The sequence below is a fragment of the Alexandromys fortis genome, unplaced genomic scaffold (assembly GCF_014885135.2).
Source record: "Alexandromys fortis isolate MF-2015 unplaced genomic scaffold, M_Fortis_MF-2015_v1.1 scaffold_58, whole genome shotgun sequence".
Classification (NCBI taxonomy): Eukaryota; Metazoa; Chordata; class Mammalia; order Rodentia; family Cricetidae; genus Alexandromys; species Alexandromys fortis.
Window position 1 is genome coordinate 7,738,099 of NW_026067940.1, and position 16,100 is coordinate 7,754,198.

At 49.4% G+C, this 16,100-nt stretch overlaps 1 protein-coding gene across 1 annotated transcript in view; it reads left to right on the plus strand.

Annotated features, from left to right (window-relative positions):
- Positions 1-16,100, plus strand: part of Mapkapk2 (MAPK activated protein kinase 2) — a 44,459-nt gene that overhangs the window by 25,533 nt on the left and 2,826 nt on the right. The window contains exons 2-7 of the mRNA XM_050147733.1: positions 13,276-13,415; positions 13,588-13,652; positions 13,915-13,994; positions 14,349-14,475; positions 14,978-15,053; positions 15,450-15,574. Of these exons, the coding sequence (XP_050003690.1) occupies positions 13,276-13,415; positions 13,588-13,652; positions 13,915-13,994; positions 14,349-14,475; positions 14,978-15,053; positions 15,450-15,574 (613 nt within the window). The remainder of the gene's footprint in view (positions 1-13,275; positions 13,416-13,587; positions 13,653-13,914; positions 13,995-14,348; positions 14,476-14,977; positions 15,054-15,449; positions 15,575-16,100) is intronic.

Here is a 16,100-nt window from a genome sequence, read left to right on the forward strand (position 1 = left end):
CCACCAGCTGGAACCTTGCTGGTAGGCAACGAACCTGTGGTAGACTATAAACTAATAGAAATGGCTTAGTTTCAGATATAAGAGCTAGCTAGCAATATGCTTAAGTGATTGGCCAAGCAATGATTTAAATAATATAGTTTCTGTGATATTTTGAGTCAGGGAAGTTGGGAGACAAACTAGCAGAGTCTGCCAACAAATGGCGCCAATGTGGACAACTACATCCACATAAAACTCGAGAGAGCTTGGGAAGGAATTCTAGACACAAGAGGACAGAGTTAAACATGGCTTCTTGGTAGCAGCATTTTCTCAAATGAACTCTGTTTGCTAGAGGCAAGTGTGTCTCCTTTAAGAGAGGCTTCCTAACTGAGCTTTAGCTGTAAAAATCTTGCAGCTCTTTTAAGAGGCCCCACCACCAAACACTTAAATGGTGTTTATGAATAGCTGACAGCCTGCTTCTTGGTGGTAGCAGGACCTTGAAACTCCATAGAGTTCTGGCAATAAACATGGCTCCCACCAGTACCTCTGCCATGAAGCTAGACTCTCAGAAAGCTAAGGAATGGGTGGATGTTATTCTGGGCAGTGACAAATCAACTTTCTTTTTAAAGAGTCATTTTGTTATTGGTCATCTGGTCATCTGGGACGTTTGCAGTCGTGTTTCTTCATTGTATTCTAGTGAGAAACTCATAGCCTGTGTTGTAAAAACAGACAGTTGATGGACAGTAGCAAAGATGGAGTTTCTGCCAGGAGATGAGAAGGAGCTGTTCTGGATTATGGAGTCCTTCTGTGTTTAGAGTGCTGGCTACAAGTTGTCATGGATAATGGTCGGGAAGAAAGCTAAGCAAAAGGAGATTAGATTCAGAGTTTTTGTTTTGAAAAAAAAAAAAAAAGAGGAGGGGGAGTACTGTGGGACAGTGAAATGAAGTTTGAGCCAATAGAAGTAGAATTATAGGACTAATACCTAAAAGGGAAAGTACGGACATTGCCGCTATCCAGGACTCTGCGTGTGCAGACAGACTGACAAGGTGGCCTCTGGACATTGCTGTGGGAAAGAGTTTTGTTGCAAGAGATAAGATATCTGCACTGGGAAACCTTCACTCTTGGATGCTTCACGGAGCTGCGCTGCAGATGGTGGAGTAGAAACTAGTCCCAACCAGGAAAGGAAAAGGCAGTTTCTGGAGCTAGAAAACGTGTTCACTCCATGGCGTATACACACAGCATGGAGGCCAGCATGGTTTTGGTTGCAAGAATGTGAAACACTCATTCTCAATGTCTCTAATGTTTTAAATTAAGAAATACAAGTTTTGTTTTCAAATTTCCATATTTATTAATATCTTGAAGGAAATCTTAATGTCTTGAAAGTTTTAGAAGGTCATGGAACAGTTGTCTCTTTCTAGCCCCTGCCTCTTTTCAAGTGTGTAGGTGAACATACATGCATGTATAAATGTGTTTTTTGTTTCCCACGTGCTTCTACGCGCTTGGGAGAGTGTCAGGTAGAGCTGTGCACCTGTGGCAGACAGGAGGAGCTGGTGACAGAATACATCTAAGGACTACCTCTGGTCTGCTTTCTCCAGCCAGGTTCCAACCTCTTGAACTATCCAGAACCTCCAAAACAGTGCTACTCACAGGGTCCTAGGCTTTAATACGTGAACCCGGGGGACATCTTAGCTCAGATCATAACAGCTGTTAAGTTTATGGGAATGAGGAAGATAGAGGGGCTGATTCTGCCTCCAAGTGGCCAGAGAAGTTTCACAGGAATGGAGGACACTGGAATGATTTTTGAAGGTACAGAAAGTCCTGAAGGGCCTGGAGTCACCACATGTAATGTCGCTGAAATATTGGGAATGTTGGGTTGTGAGCTCAGATATGGAATGACCACATTTCAAATTTGGATTTTGTTTTGTTATCCAGTGGAGGGATTTGCAGAAAAGAAGGTCCTGCTCAGATCAGCATTTCAGAAGGTTTCCTAGTTCACGTCATTGTCAGCTTGGCACAGCCTGGAGTCAATTGAGGGAAAGCCTCTATCGATGAGTTGCCTGGATCAGATTGGTGTGTGGGCATGTCTGTGGGAGACTGTCTTGATTATTAATTAATGCAGGAGGACCAGCCCACTGTGAGGTATCACCATCTCTATGCAGGTGGTCCTGGCCTGAATAAGAAAGTGAGCTAACTGGGTGGTGGTGGTGCCTTTAATCCCAGCACTCCAAAAGGCAGAGGCAGGTGCATCTCTGAGTTCAAGGCCAGCCTGGTCTGTGAAGTGAGTTCCAGAATATCCAGGAGTGTTACATAGAGAAACCCTGTTTTGAAAAACAAACAAACAAAAAGAAAAAAAGAAAGAAAAAGAAAGCCAGCCAAACGCGAGTCTGTAAGTGAGCCAGCAAGCAGCATTTCTCCATGATCTCTGCTTCTAGCTCCTGCCCTGCCCTCCCTCAATGACCATGTGACCTGGAGTTTATAAGGAAGGGCAAACCCTTTTGTTTTCCTCCACTGCCTCCTCTGAGTTGCTTTTGGTGAATCACAGGAGCTGGAATAGAAGGCAGTCCAGGCTTATTAGAGCAGAGTGTGGCTACCATCTAGAAAGTGGTTATAATGTGCCTAGTGGAAGTGGCTCGCAATCTAGCAAAGGGCAGAAAGGCTGGGCAGGGAAGATGGATTTTGGATATCTCCTTCAGATACACTATTGAATTGCTTCCGTCAGGGAGGATGGGAGGCTAAGGTTGAGGACCGCACAATTTACATCTGCACTAGACTTAGTACCATTTACTAAGGGTTCAGTGTAAATCGGAGGGGGCAGTGGCTTTAGTTTGGTATTTAGCAGCCTGTCCTGGATCCATTAGACAGCATCCCAGTGGTGTGTCTGGAGACGGTGCCTGTATCCCTCATGTTCAAGATCCCTCGTGTCTGGCATTCCTTTGGTGCTCCTTAGAGTCACTGGCTGTCGTTTGCTTTGTCAGGCGCCTGTGGGTGGTGAAGGTCTGTTGATGATCTGCCCCAGAGCTTTGCCAGTGGTGGTGCGTGCCAAGCAGTCGGATGGTCCGTCCCTTTCCTTTAGACAAGCAGTGAACTCCACACCTCTCAGTTGTGGCACTGTGTGAGCTCCCTTGTTTACGTCTCGTTTCTTTTCCTTCAGCTGTGGATGCCTGGAGGTCAGTCTGGTGTCAGAAGGACAGTGGGCACCGAAGAGAGGCATGTGTGACGAGCTGTCCTAGCCCTGTGGTGCCCACTCTCACTGCATCCCAGGCCGCGATTCTTCTGAGGCTGGGGGTGTAAACTGCTTCTTAGTCTTAGATCCCCTGTGTCCTTAGGAGCCAGCATGGATGTGCGATTTTAGATATTTAGCTTCTAGTCTGCAGAACAGCCTTCTTACTAGGAAAGATGGGCATGGTAAAGACGGGCAGTCCCCAGAGTGCTGCCTCTGTTGCCAACGGGGTTGCTTCCTCCCAGATCCTTTTTTTTTAAACTTTGATTGCAGTCAGTGGTTTAGTAGTTCGTGTATTTCCAGGTTCTCTGCTCTCGTCTTTCTGCCCTGCCCGCAGTTTTGTGCCTTGGGACACAGTCATAGTGCCTCACTTTCCCAGTGCTGTAGCCCTGACCTCCGTGCAGGTCTCCCACCTCCTCCCTCCTGGGTTACTGTGTTAGAGTTCCCTGGCAGGAGACTTGCCGAACCTTTTCAGTCAGATCCCCTGAGGTTGTCCTATTGCTGTTTTCTCTCAACATCCACACGCTGGTCTATCTAAACTTCAGGCCTCCTTACCCCTTTCTCCCCTCTTTTCTCTCAGTGTGGTGGTCTTATTCTGGCTTTTGCTAAGAAATATCTGTATAAGCATCATGTCCTCTCTGGTCAGTCAGTTCAGAGCAACAGTGCCTTTGTTTGTGTTTTCAGCTGGGTGAGGGATGGTGTCTCCAGTACGATGAGACAAGACATGACCAAGTGCCTTCTTCCTATCAGAACAGATGCTGACTTCTCTGTCACATGTGTTCTTGTGTTAGGGGACTGGAGCACTGTTTCACTTCTGGGCCATTTTAATGATGTGGGAAAGAGTGGCTCGTGTCTCATTTTTCTCAACTCTTCTCCCATATGTTATGCAGACGGTTTCTACCTTCTTTTTTCTTGACCCAGTCGTATATTGGCGTTAGAGGTGTGTGTTTGTATGTTCACATATCCCTGAATGTTGGCTCTCAATTTATAGGAGCTACCTCTCCTTGATCCTTCCCATCCGACCTGTTTAGGGTTGAGCCTCATTCAGCTAATGTGGAGTCCAGAAGATGACATAGCATTTTACCATTTAAATTAAAACTTGGCACTTGCAGTGGTAGGGCAAACTGAGCTCGTGACCTCCTTTCTGCTGAAAAAGATCTCTGTGGAGTCTTACAAGTCTCACCTACTGAATACTACAAAGAATGTCATTTTTCTTCCTGTCACTTGAACTCTAGCCTGAGACCAACTTAAAGAGTTTGGTGTGTCTCCTTCTCACCTGGTTTTATCTTGATTTCTGGGAAAGATACCTCGTGATTTGTTGGAAGCCATGCCCTGTGGCTGATACAATCTGTCCCTTTAATTAGTTAGACACTGAGACTCCTGTGTCAGGCTTTGCACTGGGCCTCAGGAGTGGAATAGCTGTGTGTGTGTGTGTGTGTGTGTGTGTGTGTGTGTGTGTGTGTGAGAGAGAGAGAGAGCGAGAGCGGAGAGCGAGAGCGAGAGCGAGAGAGAGAGAGAGAGAGAGAGAGAGAGAGAGAGAGATAAGAACTGCGAGGGAACACAGCAGGGATGGGTGTCTTAGGGTTTTTTTTTTTTTTAAATCGCTGTAACAAAACACCATGAGCTAAAGCAAGTTGAGGAAAGGGTTTGTCTTATGCGTCCACACCACTTCATCGCTGAAGGGAGTCAGACGGGAACTCAAGCAGGACAGGAACCTGGAGGTAGGAACTGATATGGAGACCATGAAGGGGTGCTGCTTACTGGCTTGCTCCCCATTGCCTGCTCAGCCTTTCTTATAGAACCCAGTACCACCAGCCCAGGGATCGTCCCACCCACAGTGGGCTCTACCTACCAATCATGAATTAAGAAAACACCCTTCTGGCTTGCCTGCAGCCCAGTCTTATGGAGGCATTTTCTCAGTTTTGGTTCCCTCCTCTCGGATAACTCTAGCCCATGTCATCTTGACATAAAATACCAGCACAATGGGAGACATCTGAGATGGGTGAGCTAGTTTAACAGCATGTATTTGCTGCTCAAACTCCTTAAAAACTCATTTATGAAAAAACCAAACCATTAACCATGTACCAAACAAACCAAAGCACACAGCTTGGAGGTTGAAGTGTGAATCTTAGACTTAGCATTTACTGACCATTTACTAACCGAAGCTGCTTCAGTTGCTGTCCTTGTACGGGGCGGTCAGCAATAAGCTGTGTCCTGTAGGGCTCTTAGGTTTAGTGGAGCAATATTGTCTTGTATGAAGTGTAATTGGCACAAGATAGTTTCAGTATAAATGAAAATTCCTCTTCTTGTTTGTTAAATCATAGTTCATTCACTGGAACTGAAAGAAACATCCATATCCACTAACGTTGAATTCCCCTTACGTCCGTGTCCCCTAACATCTGTGTCCCCTTACGTCCGTGTCCCCTAACATCTGTTTCCCTTTACGTCCATGTCCCCTTACGTCCGTGTCCCCTAACATCTGTGTCCCCTTACGTCCATGCCCCCTACATCTGTGTCCCCTTACGCCCAAGTCCCCTAACATCTGTGTCCCCTTACGTCCATGCCCCCTACATCTGTGTCACCTTATGTCTGAGTCTCCTAATGTTCGTCTCCCTTTACATCTATGTCCCCTAATGTCTGTGTCCCCTAGTCTTTCGCCCTCTTACATATATCAGTCACTTTTCTCTTGCTGTGATAAAACACCAGGATCAAAAGCATTTGTTCAAAAGCAACTTAAGAGTTAATTTTGGGGCTGGCGAGATAACTCGGAGGTTAAGAGCTCTGGCCGCTCTTCCAGAGGACCTGAGTTCAATTCCTAGCAACTACATGGTGGCTCACAACCATCTGTAATGAGATCTGGTGCCCTCTCCTGGCCTGCAGGCATACATGCAGGTAGAACTCCATGTACATAATACATAAATAATTTTTTAAGATGTATTTATTATGTATACAGTGTTCTGTCTGTCTGTTTGCTTGCTGGCCAGAAGAGGGCACCAGATCTCATTACATATGGCTGTGAGCTACCATGTGGTTGCTGGGAATTGAACTCAGGACTTCCTGAAGAGGAGTCAGTGCTCTTAACCTCAGAGCCATCTCTCCAGCCTCATAAATAATTTTTTAAAGTTAATTTTGGTTTATGATTCCAGAGGGCTAGAGTCCATAGTGGTGGGGAAGGCATGAGATGCTTTCAGGAGTAGGAACCTGGCTGTGGCACACAGGAAGCAGAGAGAAGAAAGTAGGGAACGCCCACCTCCAGTGATGTACCTCCTTCAGCAAGGCTGAATATCCCAAAGGTTCCAAACTCTCCTAGTTCATTTTATGAAAGCGCCACCAACTGGGGACCAAGTGTTCAAATATTCCGAGTCCTCTGAGCGCCATTTCTCATCCAAACCACCGTACTCCTGGAGACTGCTGAGAAGTGCTGCCCCCGCTCTGCACGAGGTGCCTTTCCACACAGGTCAGGGCTTGTGAGCAGCAGTGTGGTTTGGACCTACTTTGCCTTCTGTCGTGTTTTGGCTCCATTCTTCAGGAGGCTGTCCTTGCCTTCTTCCTCTGCTGTGTGCATCCTCCTGTGTCACTGTGCTGTCCCTCAGCGCTACTCCTTTCCCTCTTGAAGGAAGGATGCTGGCCTGTGGAATGCACATAGCTCCGCCCTCGTTCAAATGCAAGATCTAAGGCACATTGCGCCTCTGAACCATTTTTCAGAAGAGGTTGATGTGCACATTAAAGGACCAGACAAGCATGGAAAGTAGAAGAGGGTGCGTGTATAGAATGTGTGCTTCTCTATAGGATCTACTTCCTGGTCATCAGCACTGCTAACTCTTTTTGTTGAGATTTTGCTTTTATTTTATATGAAGGAGTGTTCTCAATGTATGTTTGTTCGCCATGTATGTGCAGTGCCTGTAGAGGCCAGAAGTGTCGAGTCCCCATGACTGGACTTACAAATGGCTGTGAGTGTCATGTGGGTGCTGGGAACTGAATCTACATCCCTAAGGCCAATTGGTACTCTTAACCACTGCGTCACCTCTCCAGACCAGCGCCATTAACACACACACACACACACACACACACACACACACACACACACACACGGCGCGCATGCACACCCCTCTTGTTTACAGCTTGTGGGTGTTTGTTCTCTCCTTCCACCATGTGGGTTCTGGGGACTGACCTCAGGTCACCAGGCTTGTCGGCATGTGCCTTTACCCACTGAGCAGAATCACCAGCCTCTCTTTCCTCTGTCCTAAGAAACAAAATAACAAAAACCCATGTTCTGTTTAGTATCCTTTCTTTTTTCCTTTTTAAAAAGTAGTTCTTAAATTTAAAGAAAAATGTTGCCCTAATCCACCTAAATTAATCTGTTGGTATGTTTGCATCTTGTCTTGAAGACTATGCTTTGAGAGTTACTTATGAAATGTGAATGCAGTTCCATTTAAAAATTAGGATATTCCGAGCAGTGGTGGTGCACGCCTTTAATCCCAATACGTGGGAGGTAGAGGCAGCCAATCTCTATGAGTTCAAGGCCAGCCTGGGCTACAAAGTGAGTTCTAGGACATGCTTCAAAGCTACACAGAGAAAACCCTGTCTTCAAAAACCAAAAGAAGTTAGGACATTAAACACAGCCGGCTCATCACCTGGCTTCTGTGCTTTACCAGTCGTAACGCCCCATCCTCCCCATAGGGGACAGCTGAGAAGCTGCTTCCTTCTCTCGCTGAGGGCACCGTGTTCTGCGGTCTGCATCTTGATCAGCTCCTTATTTGTAGACATTTGGGTGCTTAGTAGGCTTCCTGCCATTTAGAGCTGCAAGGAAAGGATTTGTATTGGATCTAAGACTTAAGCACAATCTGGTCATAGGTATGACGAGATTTCTTCAAAATTAGATTTTTTTTTGGATCCTGAGTGAGACTCTCCTCCCTGAATCTTTGCCAGTCCAGGAGTTTGTTCAAATGTTAAAGTTTTGCCAGCCTGGTGCAGTTTTTGGCCCTTTAATAAATATTCATCTTTATGAGGGGCTACAGGCATTTTCACTTGGCTGTCGCCGTTCTTTTTCTTTGAACTGCCTTTCTTATCCTTGAGCCATTTTTAGGTGGGGTTGGTGGTCTTTGCTAGAGTTGAGTTAGCATTTACCCATTGTGCATTGCAACTGTTTGGAAGATTTGTCATCTGCAGTGTGACCTTTTGTTGAGCCTCAGTCTTCTGAGCTGCATCGCTGGTGTTCTGGGGCACAAGGAACACCGCAGGGAGTCACCGCAGTGGAGGTCCCTTCCCCGCAGCACCTCAAGGATGTTTATGGCTTTGGGTACCACGGTTCATGTCAGTTTAGCTGAGGGTAGGGACTTACCCTCATAAGAGTTATAAAATTCACTAACAAATAGAGAGTTGTTTTTTATGTCCTGACCAAAGGTAAGGAAATAGACACCTGCACAGGGCCAGGTGCAGTACGTCCTTGTACCTCATTTGTCTACTTTCTGAGAATTTGGGGATCTGTTGTTCATTTATGTTTAGATCAGTTTCTGGGAAGGCTGACTGCTGTCCTCGTTGAACTTGCAGAGGCTCTAGCAGTGGACCCCCTCCTTTATCTCTGTATCAGTAGTTAGACGGACGATGCGCTGTCCCCTCTGCTTTGGAGTAAGGAGAGATGAGCACAGAGACAAGTGTGGGGTGTCCTTCAGGCTTGTTGGCAGCTGTCAGCGGGTCTGGGGATTGAGACTCTTCTCTACCACTGTGGCTGCTCCTGTGCTCCTGTGACAGCATCTTAGCTATTTCATCTGCAGAACAAGTTACAGTGTATAATCAGTGGGGGCGATGTGTGTGTGTGTGTGTGTGTGTGTGTGTGTGTGTGTGTGTATACATATGCGTTGTATGTCTTAATGCTTTCCGTTGTATCCTCATCCCCTGGGCCAGTGTGGGCACACGCTGGGTGCCCTAGGTTTCGCAGAGTGAGGTCATTCTGTGTGTATCCCTCATTGGCCTCCAAGCTAGGGATGTGGACGATTGAAGGATTGGCTGAGATAGCAGATGATGTAAGGACAGTGTTTTCTGGTTGCAAAGCTCCTTGACTTCTTCGTGCCTTCCTTTTACAGTTGTCTAACTAGAGCCAAGTTAGCTTCTCGCGTTGTGTGTGGAGGCTCCACTCCGCAGGCTTCGTGGTGGAAGGAGGCGTAGACACTGTTGAGGAGAGATGATAGTCACTTCTGGGAAGAGCGACATGAAGTGCTGGGATAGAATGTGCTAAGCTGGAGAGGGCCAGAGAATGCTGAGCAGGCTCAGTCCCCTGCTCCTTCCTGAGGTGGCGTGGGGGCGACTCAGGGACATTTGAGCTGGCATCCCTGGGCATGAGCTGCTTTTTCCTGCTGGGCACTGAGAGCTTAGGAGATAACCTAGCCTGCAGAAGTGGATGTCTGGTTGCCTGGGTGAAGGTCTACTACAGGGGGATTCACAATTCCAGTCCTGCCTCAGCTGCATGAAAGGTCCTGTGGAGGAATTTCTCCGTAGTGGATGAATACATCCTGTTTGTAAAATAGGAGGCCCCCTCCCAGAGTGGGCCTGAGATAGGAGCAATGACATGTTGGACGTATGTAGCCATTTTACTTGGAGGACACCCCCCCGCCCCCCGCCTGCTACCCCTTCAGTGCTCACTCAGGAGTTTGCTGAGACTCGCCTACAGTGGCGCCTTCCTAGGTGCTTTTTCCCCTTTTATGCTGCAAAGCATTCAGGGCAGCCAGGTGTTAGAAAAGCAGCTTCTGTGGTCCAGAGTGAAGAGTCAATGGCCCTGGCCTCAGGAGTGGCGAGGTGTTGCCTGACACTGGGCTTTCCTCTGACCAAGTGCCTCCTGGGAACGCAGAGGTCTTTGTTTGGCAACACACTACACGACAGCACACTTGGGCCTGAAATGGACTTTCGCATCAGTCTTGGCATCAGATCAGAATCAGCACATCCCTGATCCAGCTGTCCTGTGAGTGCTACGTGGAGGGAAGACCCAAGGCTGCCTAGAGCTATGAATAGACTAACCCCCAAGTGCAGTGGGTGTGATCGGGATCCAGCTGCCCCCTAGGGGACGATTACCCTAATATATAGGGTAGGGTAATGGAGGAGCACTGGTGTAGCGCTCACTGTGCGCCAAGAACCATGCTGGTCACATGATAGACTTGTTTACTACAGCGACCCCATAGGCCCGTCATTGGATGTCCAGGAGATGAGAAAATGGGGGCGCACAGGTTAAGAGCCCCTGTTCCTGGGGTTCCCAGTGAGGTCTTCTGAGGTGTGGAGTTTTTGTGGGCAGCTTGTTTGTCGCTGCCGTGTCGTCTGCTGTTGGCGAGGAGAGCCACGTGCCCAGGCTCTGCTGTTTCCTTCCCATTTGGTGTTTGGTTCGGTTTAGAATCTTTTCAGGAGATTCCATGATGGAAGATGAGGGAGTCAGAGGTGTACAGACAGAGGCAAGGGCCCATTTTCAACACCCTGGGCAGTTCCTACACCTCCCTCACTGCGGCTGTCTTAGAACTTCCTTCCTGGGTTGTGGACTCCCTGACCTTATTCTGACCCCCCACACTTGGCAGGCAGCCTTGGCTGTTGCACCTTAGTTTAGAACATGCATCTTTTGACCTTTCTTGCAGGAGGATTTCAGACACACCATGTAGGGCTGAGTCTTAGCGTGGGTATCATGGATTTCAGAGTTCCTCCCTGGCTCGCCCTCTCCCAGGGCCTGTGTATTTTTAGTTGAAAAGTCCCCTCACACCCTGGCCTACTCAGTGCCGTGTGTGAGTCCAGGCTTGTGCTCCTGGCTCCCAAGCCGAGTGTCCAGTCTGAGGATGGATTTCCTCAGCACATCTGCCGCGCTCTCCGTCGTCTTCATGATCTTGTCTACTTTGGCCTTGTGGCCTGCACAGGGGGCTGACACAGATGGACCCAGTGGGTCATCCAGCTCTGGAAAACACAGGAGCGTGGCCAGGAGCCTGCTCTGACACCTTGGTTACCTGGCTGTTTGTCTCTGATGTCTCGTGACCCCAGATGTGGAGACCAAGCGTGAGTGTGAGTTCCCCCATGGGATTCTTTTTTACTCTCATCCACTGCGATGCAGAATGGACGAGAGAACTGAATGCAAGTATTTCCAGTGCCTGCATCTTGTACTGCTCCTTTCTTTTCCACTGCCCTGAGCACTCAGATTGTGCATAGTCTGTTTGGTTTTGACATTCAGTACCCAGTGCAGCCTATTGTAATTCAGTCAGTACTTGTTGAGTTGAATTACATGCACATGGGATTGGCCAGTGTCTCTTTCTGTTCCTCCTACAGCATGGAAAAGTAAATACTCACCCCGACAACACACCCCATACAGAGCTTGTGCCATGCCCCTATTTGGCCACAAGGTGGCAGTGTGACACAATGGGCAGCTTGCCTCCAGCACACTTGGGAGATAGCAGTCTGGTTGGTTCTTAGTGGGCTTCTGCTTGGGAAGTTGCATCTTTGAAACCACTCTGAGAAATTTTAGCCTCTAGCTTTCTCCTAGACTCTGGGCGATAGGGCAGAAAGACTTGGAATTTGGAGTCAGACTGTCGCTGTCTTCCTGGAAGCTTCTCCTTGGGCAGGCTATTGAGACACAGTTCAGCACCGTGTGGACCACAGCATAAAGGCACGTTAGTTTTCTTGTTAGAGATTCCTGTGCTTGCCTTTGGCTGCACCCCACATGTCTGATACTACTCACCAGGCTCTAGCCTCATGGAGTCCGGCTCTCCTCAGCTCTCCTGCTTACCTCAGCCAGACGACTTCACTGTCGTCTGTGCCCAGCCCTCTCCTGTCACATGAGTGGATGCTCCAGTGCCTGCTCGGCCTGCGCAGTGTGGGAGCTGTGGCATTGGTAAATCCGTGTGCTCTGTGTCTCAGGATGGTAGCATCTGTGCCCTGTACCTCGCTAGCACTTGAGCAGCAGCAGTTGTTACTGCTGCCGAGCACGAGTCGACCGTCACTCCATTTTACAGAGCAGAGGCGTGTGCGGATGCCTTGGCCTCCAGACAGCAGGGTTCTCCTAGACAAGTTTAATCAAGCAATCAGGAAATTATTCCTGGTTTTGTTTTAAAGGTGGGGCCTCACGTAGCCCAGACTTGCCTTGGAAATGAGTCAAGGGCAGCCGTGAAGCTCTGCTCTCGTCCTGCTGGCCTGGCAGAATAGGGTGCTTGGTGATGTCACGGAGATTCCGGAAGCTGCCACGTTTCACTTGTTTCCCTCGGCACACAACTCTGTGGTCTTAGGCCAGTCTTCTTATTACCGTGGTGACGGCGTGCTCCTAGCCAGCAGGTGCAGGAGAGACAATCTAGACCTTGTGCTGTTTTCTACCTTCAGAGTTCTGGGCCATTCGGATCTTCGGCCTGTTCCTAAGCTAGTCAGTAGCAAAAGAAATGACACCAGTGAGCTGGTTTTTGACAAGAATCCAGCCTTTAAATCTGGTGAGGGTCCAGCTTCACTTAATGCCCCTGGACACCTGGTCCAGCGAGAAGGGGTATGAAGGAGCTCGCTGAGCCGCACCGCTTGCTCAAGGCTGCAGATGTGGTAAACACCAAGGCTCTGACCAGCACTTGGCTGACTCCAGAGGCCTTCTGCATGGGTCTGTTGCACTTTTGAGTGATCTTGGTTTCTGTTCCTGCTGATTCTGAAATCTCTCCCTTTTTTTGTCCACTTTCCTTATGGTTCTTTTCAGTCTGTCTCCATGGGTCGCTGGCCTCCAGGACTTGATTGCTTCCTACCTTAGGCTTCACCCTCTTAGGGCCTTGATGGAGAGGGCCTTGGTGGAGAGGGCCTTGGTGGCTACTGGGAGTGAGGGTAGTTTCAGCCTTGCCGTTGTTCAAGCTCTGGAGGGGTCAAGTTGAAGTTTTGTATAGAGTGATTAAAGTTACTGCAGAGCGATCTCAGGGTCCCAGAGGGAGAGAGACTGGGGAAGATGCCATGGAAGTGGCCTTAGCCTTGAGAGAGAGCATTTATAGAGTTGGTGGGAAAGCTGGCACGGGGCATAGCTTCCAACAAGCCTAGGTGCGGGGTGCGGGCTCTCCCCGGAGGGAGACTGTGTCACTCAGGAGGTGCTGGCCTTGCAGATGCTCCAGGACTGCCCGAAGGCGCGCAGAGAGGTGGAGCTGCACTGGAGGGCCTCCCAATGCCCCCACATTGTGCACATCGTGGATGTCTATGAGAACCTGTATGCCGGCAGGAAGTGCCTGCTGATCGTCATGGAGTGGTGAGCCCTGCTGCATTCTTATCCCCGAGTTACCCTGGGGTGTCTCTGCCCCTGGGGACAGCCCACTTGAAGCCTGGAATATCAGCATTTGATTTCCTCTGGGAGCCGTGGAGTGTGGTAGGGGTGGGGTGATTTGCTGGTTTCCAGATCTTTCACTGTGTGTTTTTTTCAGTCTCGATGGTGGAGAGCTCTTTAGTCGAATCCAGGACCGAGGAGACCAGGCATTCACAGAAAGAGGTAGAGAGGGTCTGCTGTGGGGTAGCTGTGGGTGGACAGGGCAGTAGGCAACTCTAGGGCCTTTGCAGACCCTGCTCCCAGGAGGGGCTGCGGGTGCTGCTGTCTCAGGCCCACTGCTGGGAGCACCTCTCTCCCTCAGCTGTGGGCCAGTTCTGAGCTTCTCAGTGTGGCTGATGAGTAGGAGGGTGTGGAGGCTGAAGCTGTGCTGGCGGGCTGGTGTGTAGAGCTTCCGGACCTCTACCTGTCTCTCTCTCTCCTGCAGAAGCATCAGAGATCATGAAGAGCATTGGCGAGGCCATCCAGTATTTGCACTCGATCAACATTGCGCATCGGGATGTTAAGGTACCGCCTGCTCATGCCCCACGAGCTGTGAGAAGGGCACAGCAGAGTCCCCAGCACCTCGGTTGTCTGCTTCCTTAGGGTAGCATGGGTCTGCGGGCCCGTCTGTGGCTGCACTCAGTCCTCACTGTCCCGCACCTAACGTTCTGACGCAGCAGTGTTCCCCACAGCTCCATGCGCTACTCTTTGATTTCCAGGCTTCTGTGGTAGGGAGCTGATGTCCCCAAGGTGTGCAGAGCAGAGGGACTGGGTGGATGCGTGGTTGGTTGAGCAGATGAAGGGAAGGCACAGTCCTTCCTTTTGGGTTTCTCATAATATTTCCACAGGGTTGTTACTTACTCATCTCTCTTTCTACAGCCCGAGAACCTCTTATATACTTCCAAAAGGCCCAATGCCATTCTGAAACTCACTGATTTTGGCTTTGCCAAGGAAACCACCAGTCACAACTCTCTGACCACTCCGTGTTACACACCATACTATGTAGGTGAGTTCAGGGGAGGCCCAAGGACAGAGTCCTGACCAGGCTGTGTCTGAGCCCCTTGTTTTCCTGGTCTCCAGAAGACCATAGTTCTAGGAGTGTTGGGTTGGGTCTTATGTCCTTATCTGGCACTTGCCCTGAAAGGACTCTGTTGTAAGATGACTGCCAGAGTTAAGCTGTGACTAAGTGTTATGAAAATAGCCTGCAGGGAGAGAGCAGGATTTGGTGCCTGTGTCCTCTTCCTAAGAAGAGCCTTAGTTTCTGTCACATTCTCTGTGGAGTTAAAGTCTCAGCTGATTCATTGAATAAGCCCACAGCGTGTGTGGTTAGTTGCACGTGTTTGCAAAGCTTCAGCAGTTCGGGCGTGTCCTCACCCTAAGATTCTAGATGTAGAGCTTCTTCTGGGGAAGGGCCTCCATTCACCTCTCCCGCCCCAGCTGCTCTTCCAAACAGGGAGGTCTCAGTGTTGAAAGAGCCCAGACAATCCATAGTGATCTTTGCTTTACAGCTCCAGAAGTTCTGGGCCCAGAGAAGTATGACAAGTCCTGTGACATGTGGTCCTTGGGTGTCATCATGTATATTCTGTGAGTGGCCGGGGTGTGGCTGGGTGCTAGGCTGGGGTGTGGCTGGGTCCTAGGCTGCAGTGCGTTAGGGAGCTGGGGAAGCTTGTACCTCTGCAGGACAAGAGGAAGAGGCAGACATTAGCATTTCCTTTTGGATGGGGGATTCCCTGCGAATCCCCTGTATTCCTGCTTCACTTGGTGCTTAGTCGGGGTTCTGGCTGCTAAGTGGTGGTAGAAACTAGCTAACTGGCTAGACTGTCTAGTTGACATCCTTGGCACATTTGGTTCCTGGGTCCTGCTGTGTCTGTATTGACAGTCTCCTAGTTCTCTGTGGTTATTTAAAGAAGAGACTGTTGGTCACCCTATTCTTGGTGCGGGATTCCTAAATAACACCCACTCTGCTGTTCTCTTCCTTAGGCTGTGTGGGTATCCCCCCTTCTATTCCAATCATGGCCTTGCCATCTCTCCGGGTATGAAGACTCGTATCCGAATGGGCCAGTATGAATTTCCTAACCCCGAATGGTCGGAAGTGTCAGAAGAAGGTAGGGAAAGAGTGTGTGTACAAGCATATGCACACATACGTATGGGTGTTTATCTCACGTGCTGCTGGAATGGGGGCTTGCACCTGTTCCTATGCCTTCTACGTGTGTCTTTCCTGTGGGAAGTGCCTGAGTGGGGCCAGAGCCATGGGGCTGTGTGGAGCCACTGGTACTTGGGTAGCTGCCTCCGTACAGTCTCCTTCTCTGCCTGATTAATGCAGGAAAGTGCAGGGCAGAGTATAGCTCTGAGCCGTCCCATCCCCAGCGCTGTCTCTGTCCCTTGAATTGTCCCATATCCTGAGCTGCCTCACCCCTGAGCTGTCTGTCTCTGTCCACTGAGCTGTCCATCCCCTGGGCTGTCCATCCCCTGAGCTGTCCATCCCCTGAGCTGTCTGTCTCTGTCCCGTGAGCTGTCCATCCCCTGAGCTGTCCGTCCCCTGAGCTGTCCATCCGCTGAGCTGTCCATCCCCTGAGCTGTCCTGTCCCCTGAGCTATCCTGTCCCCTGAGCTGTCCATCCCCTGAGCTGTC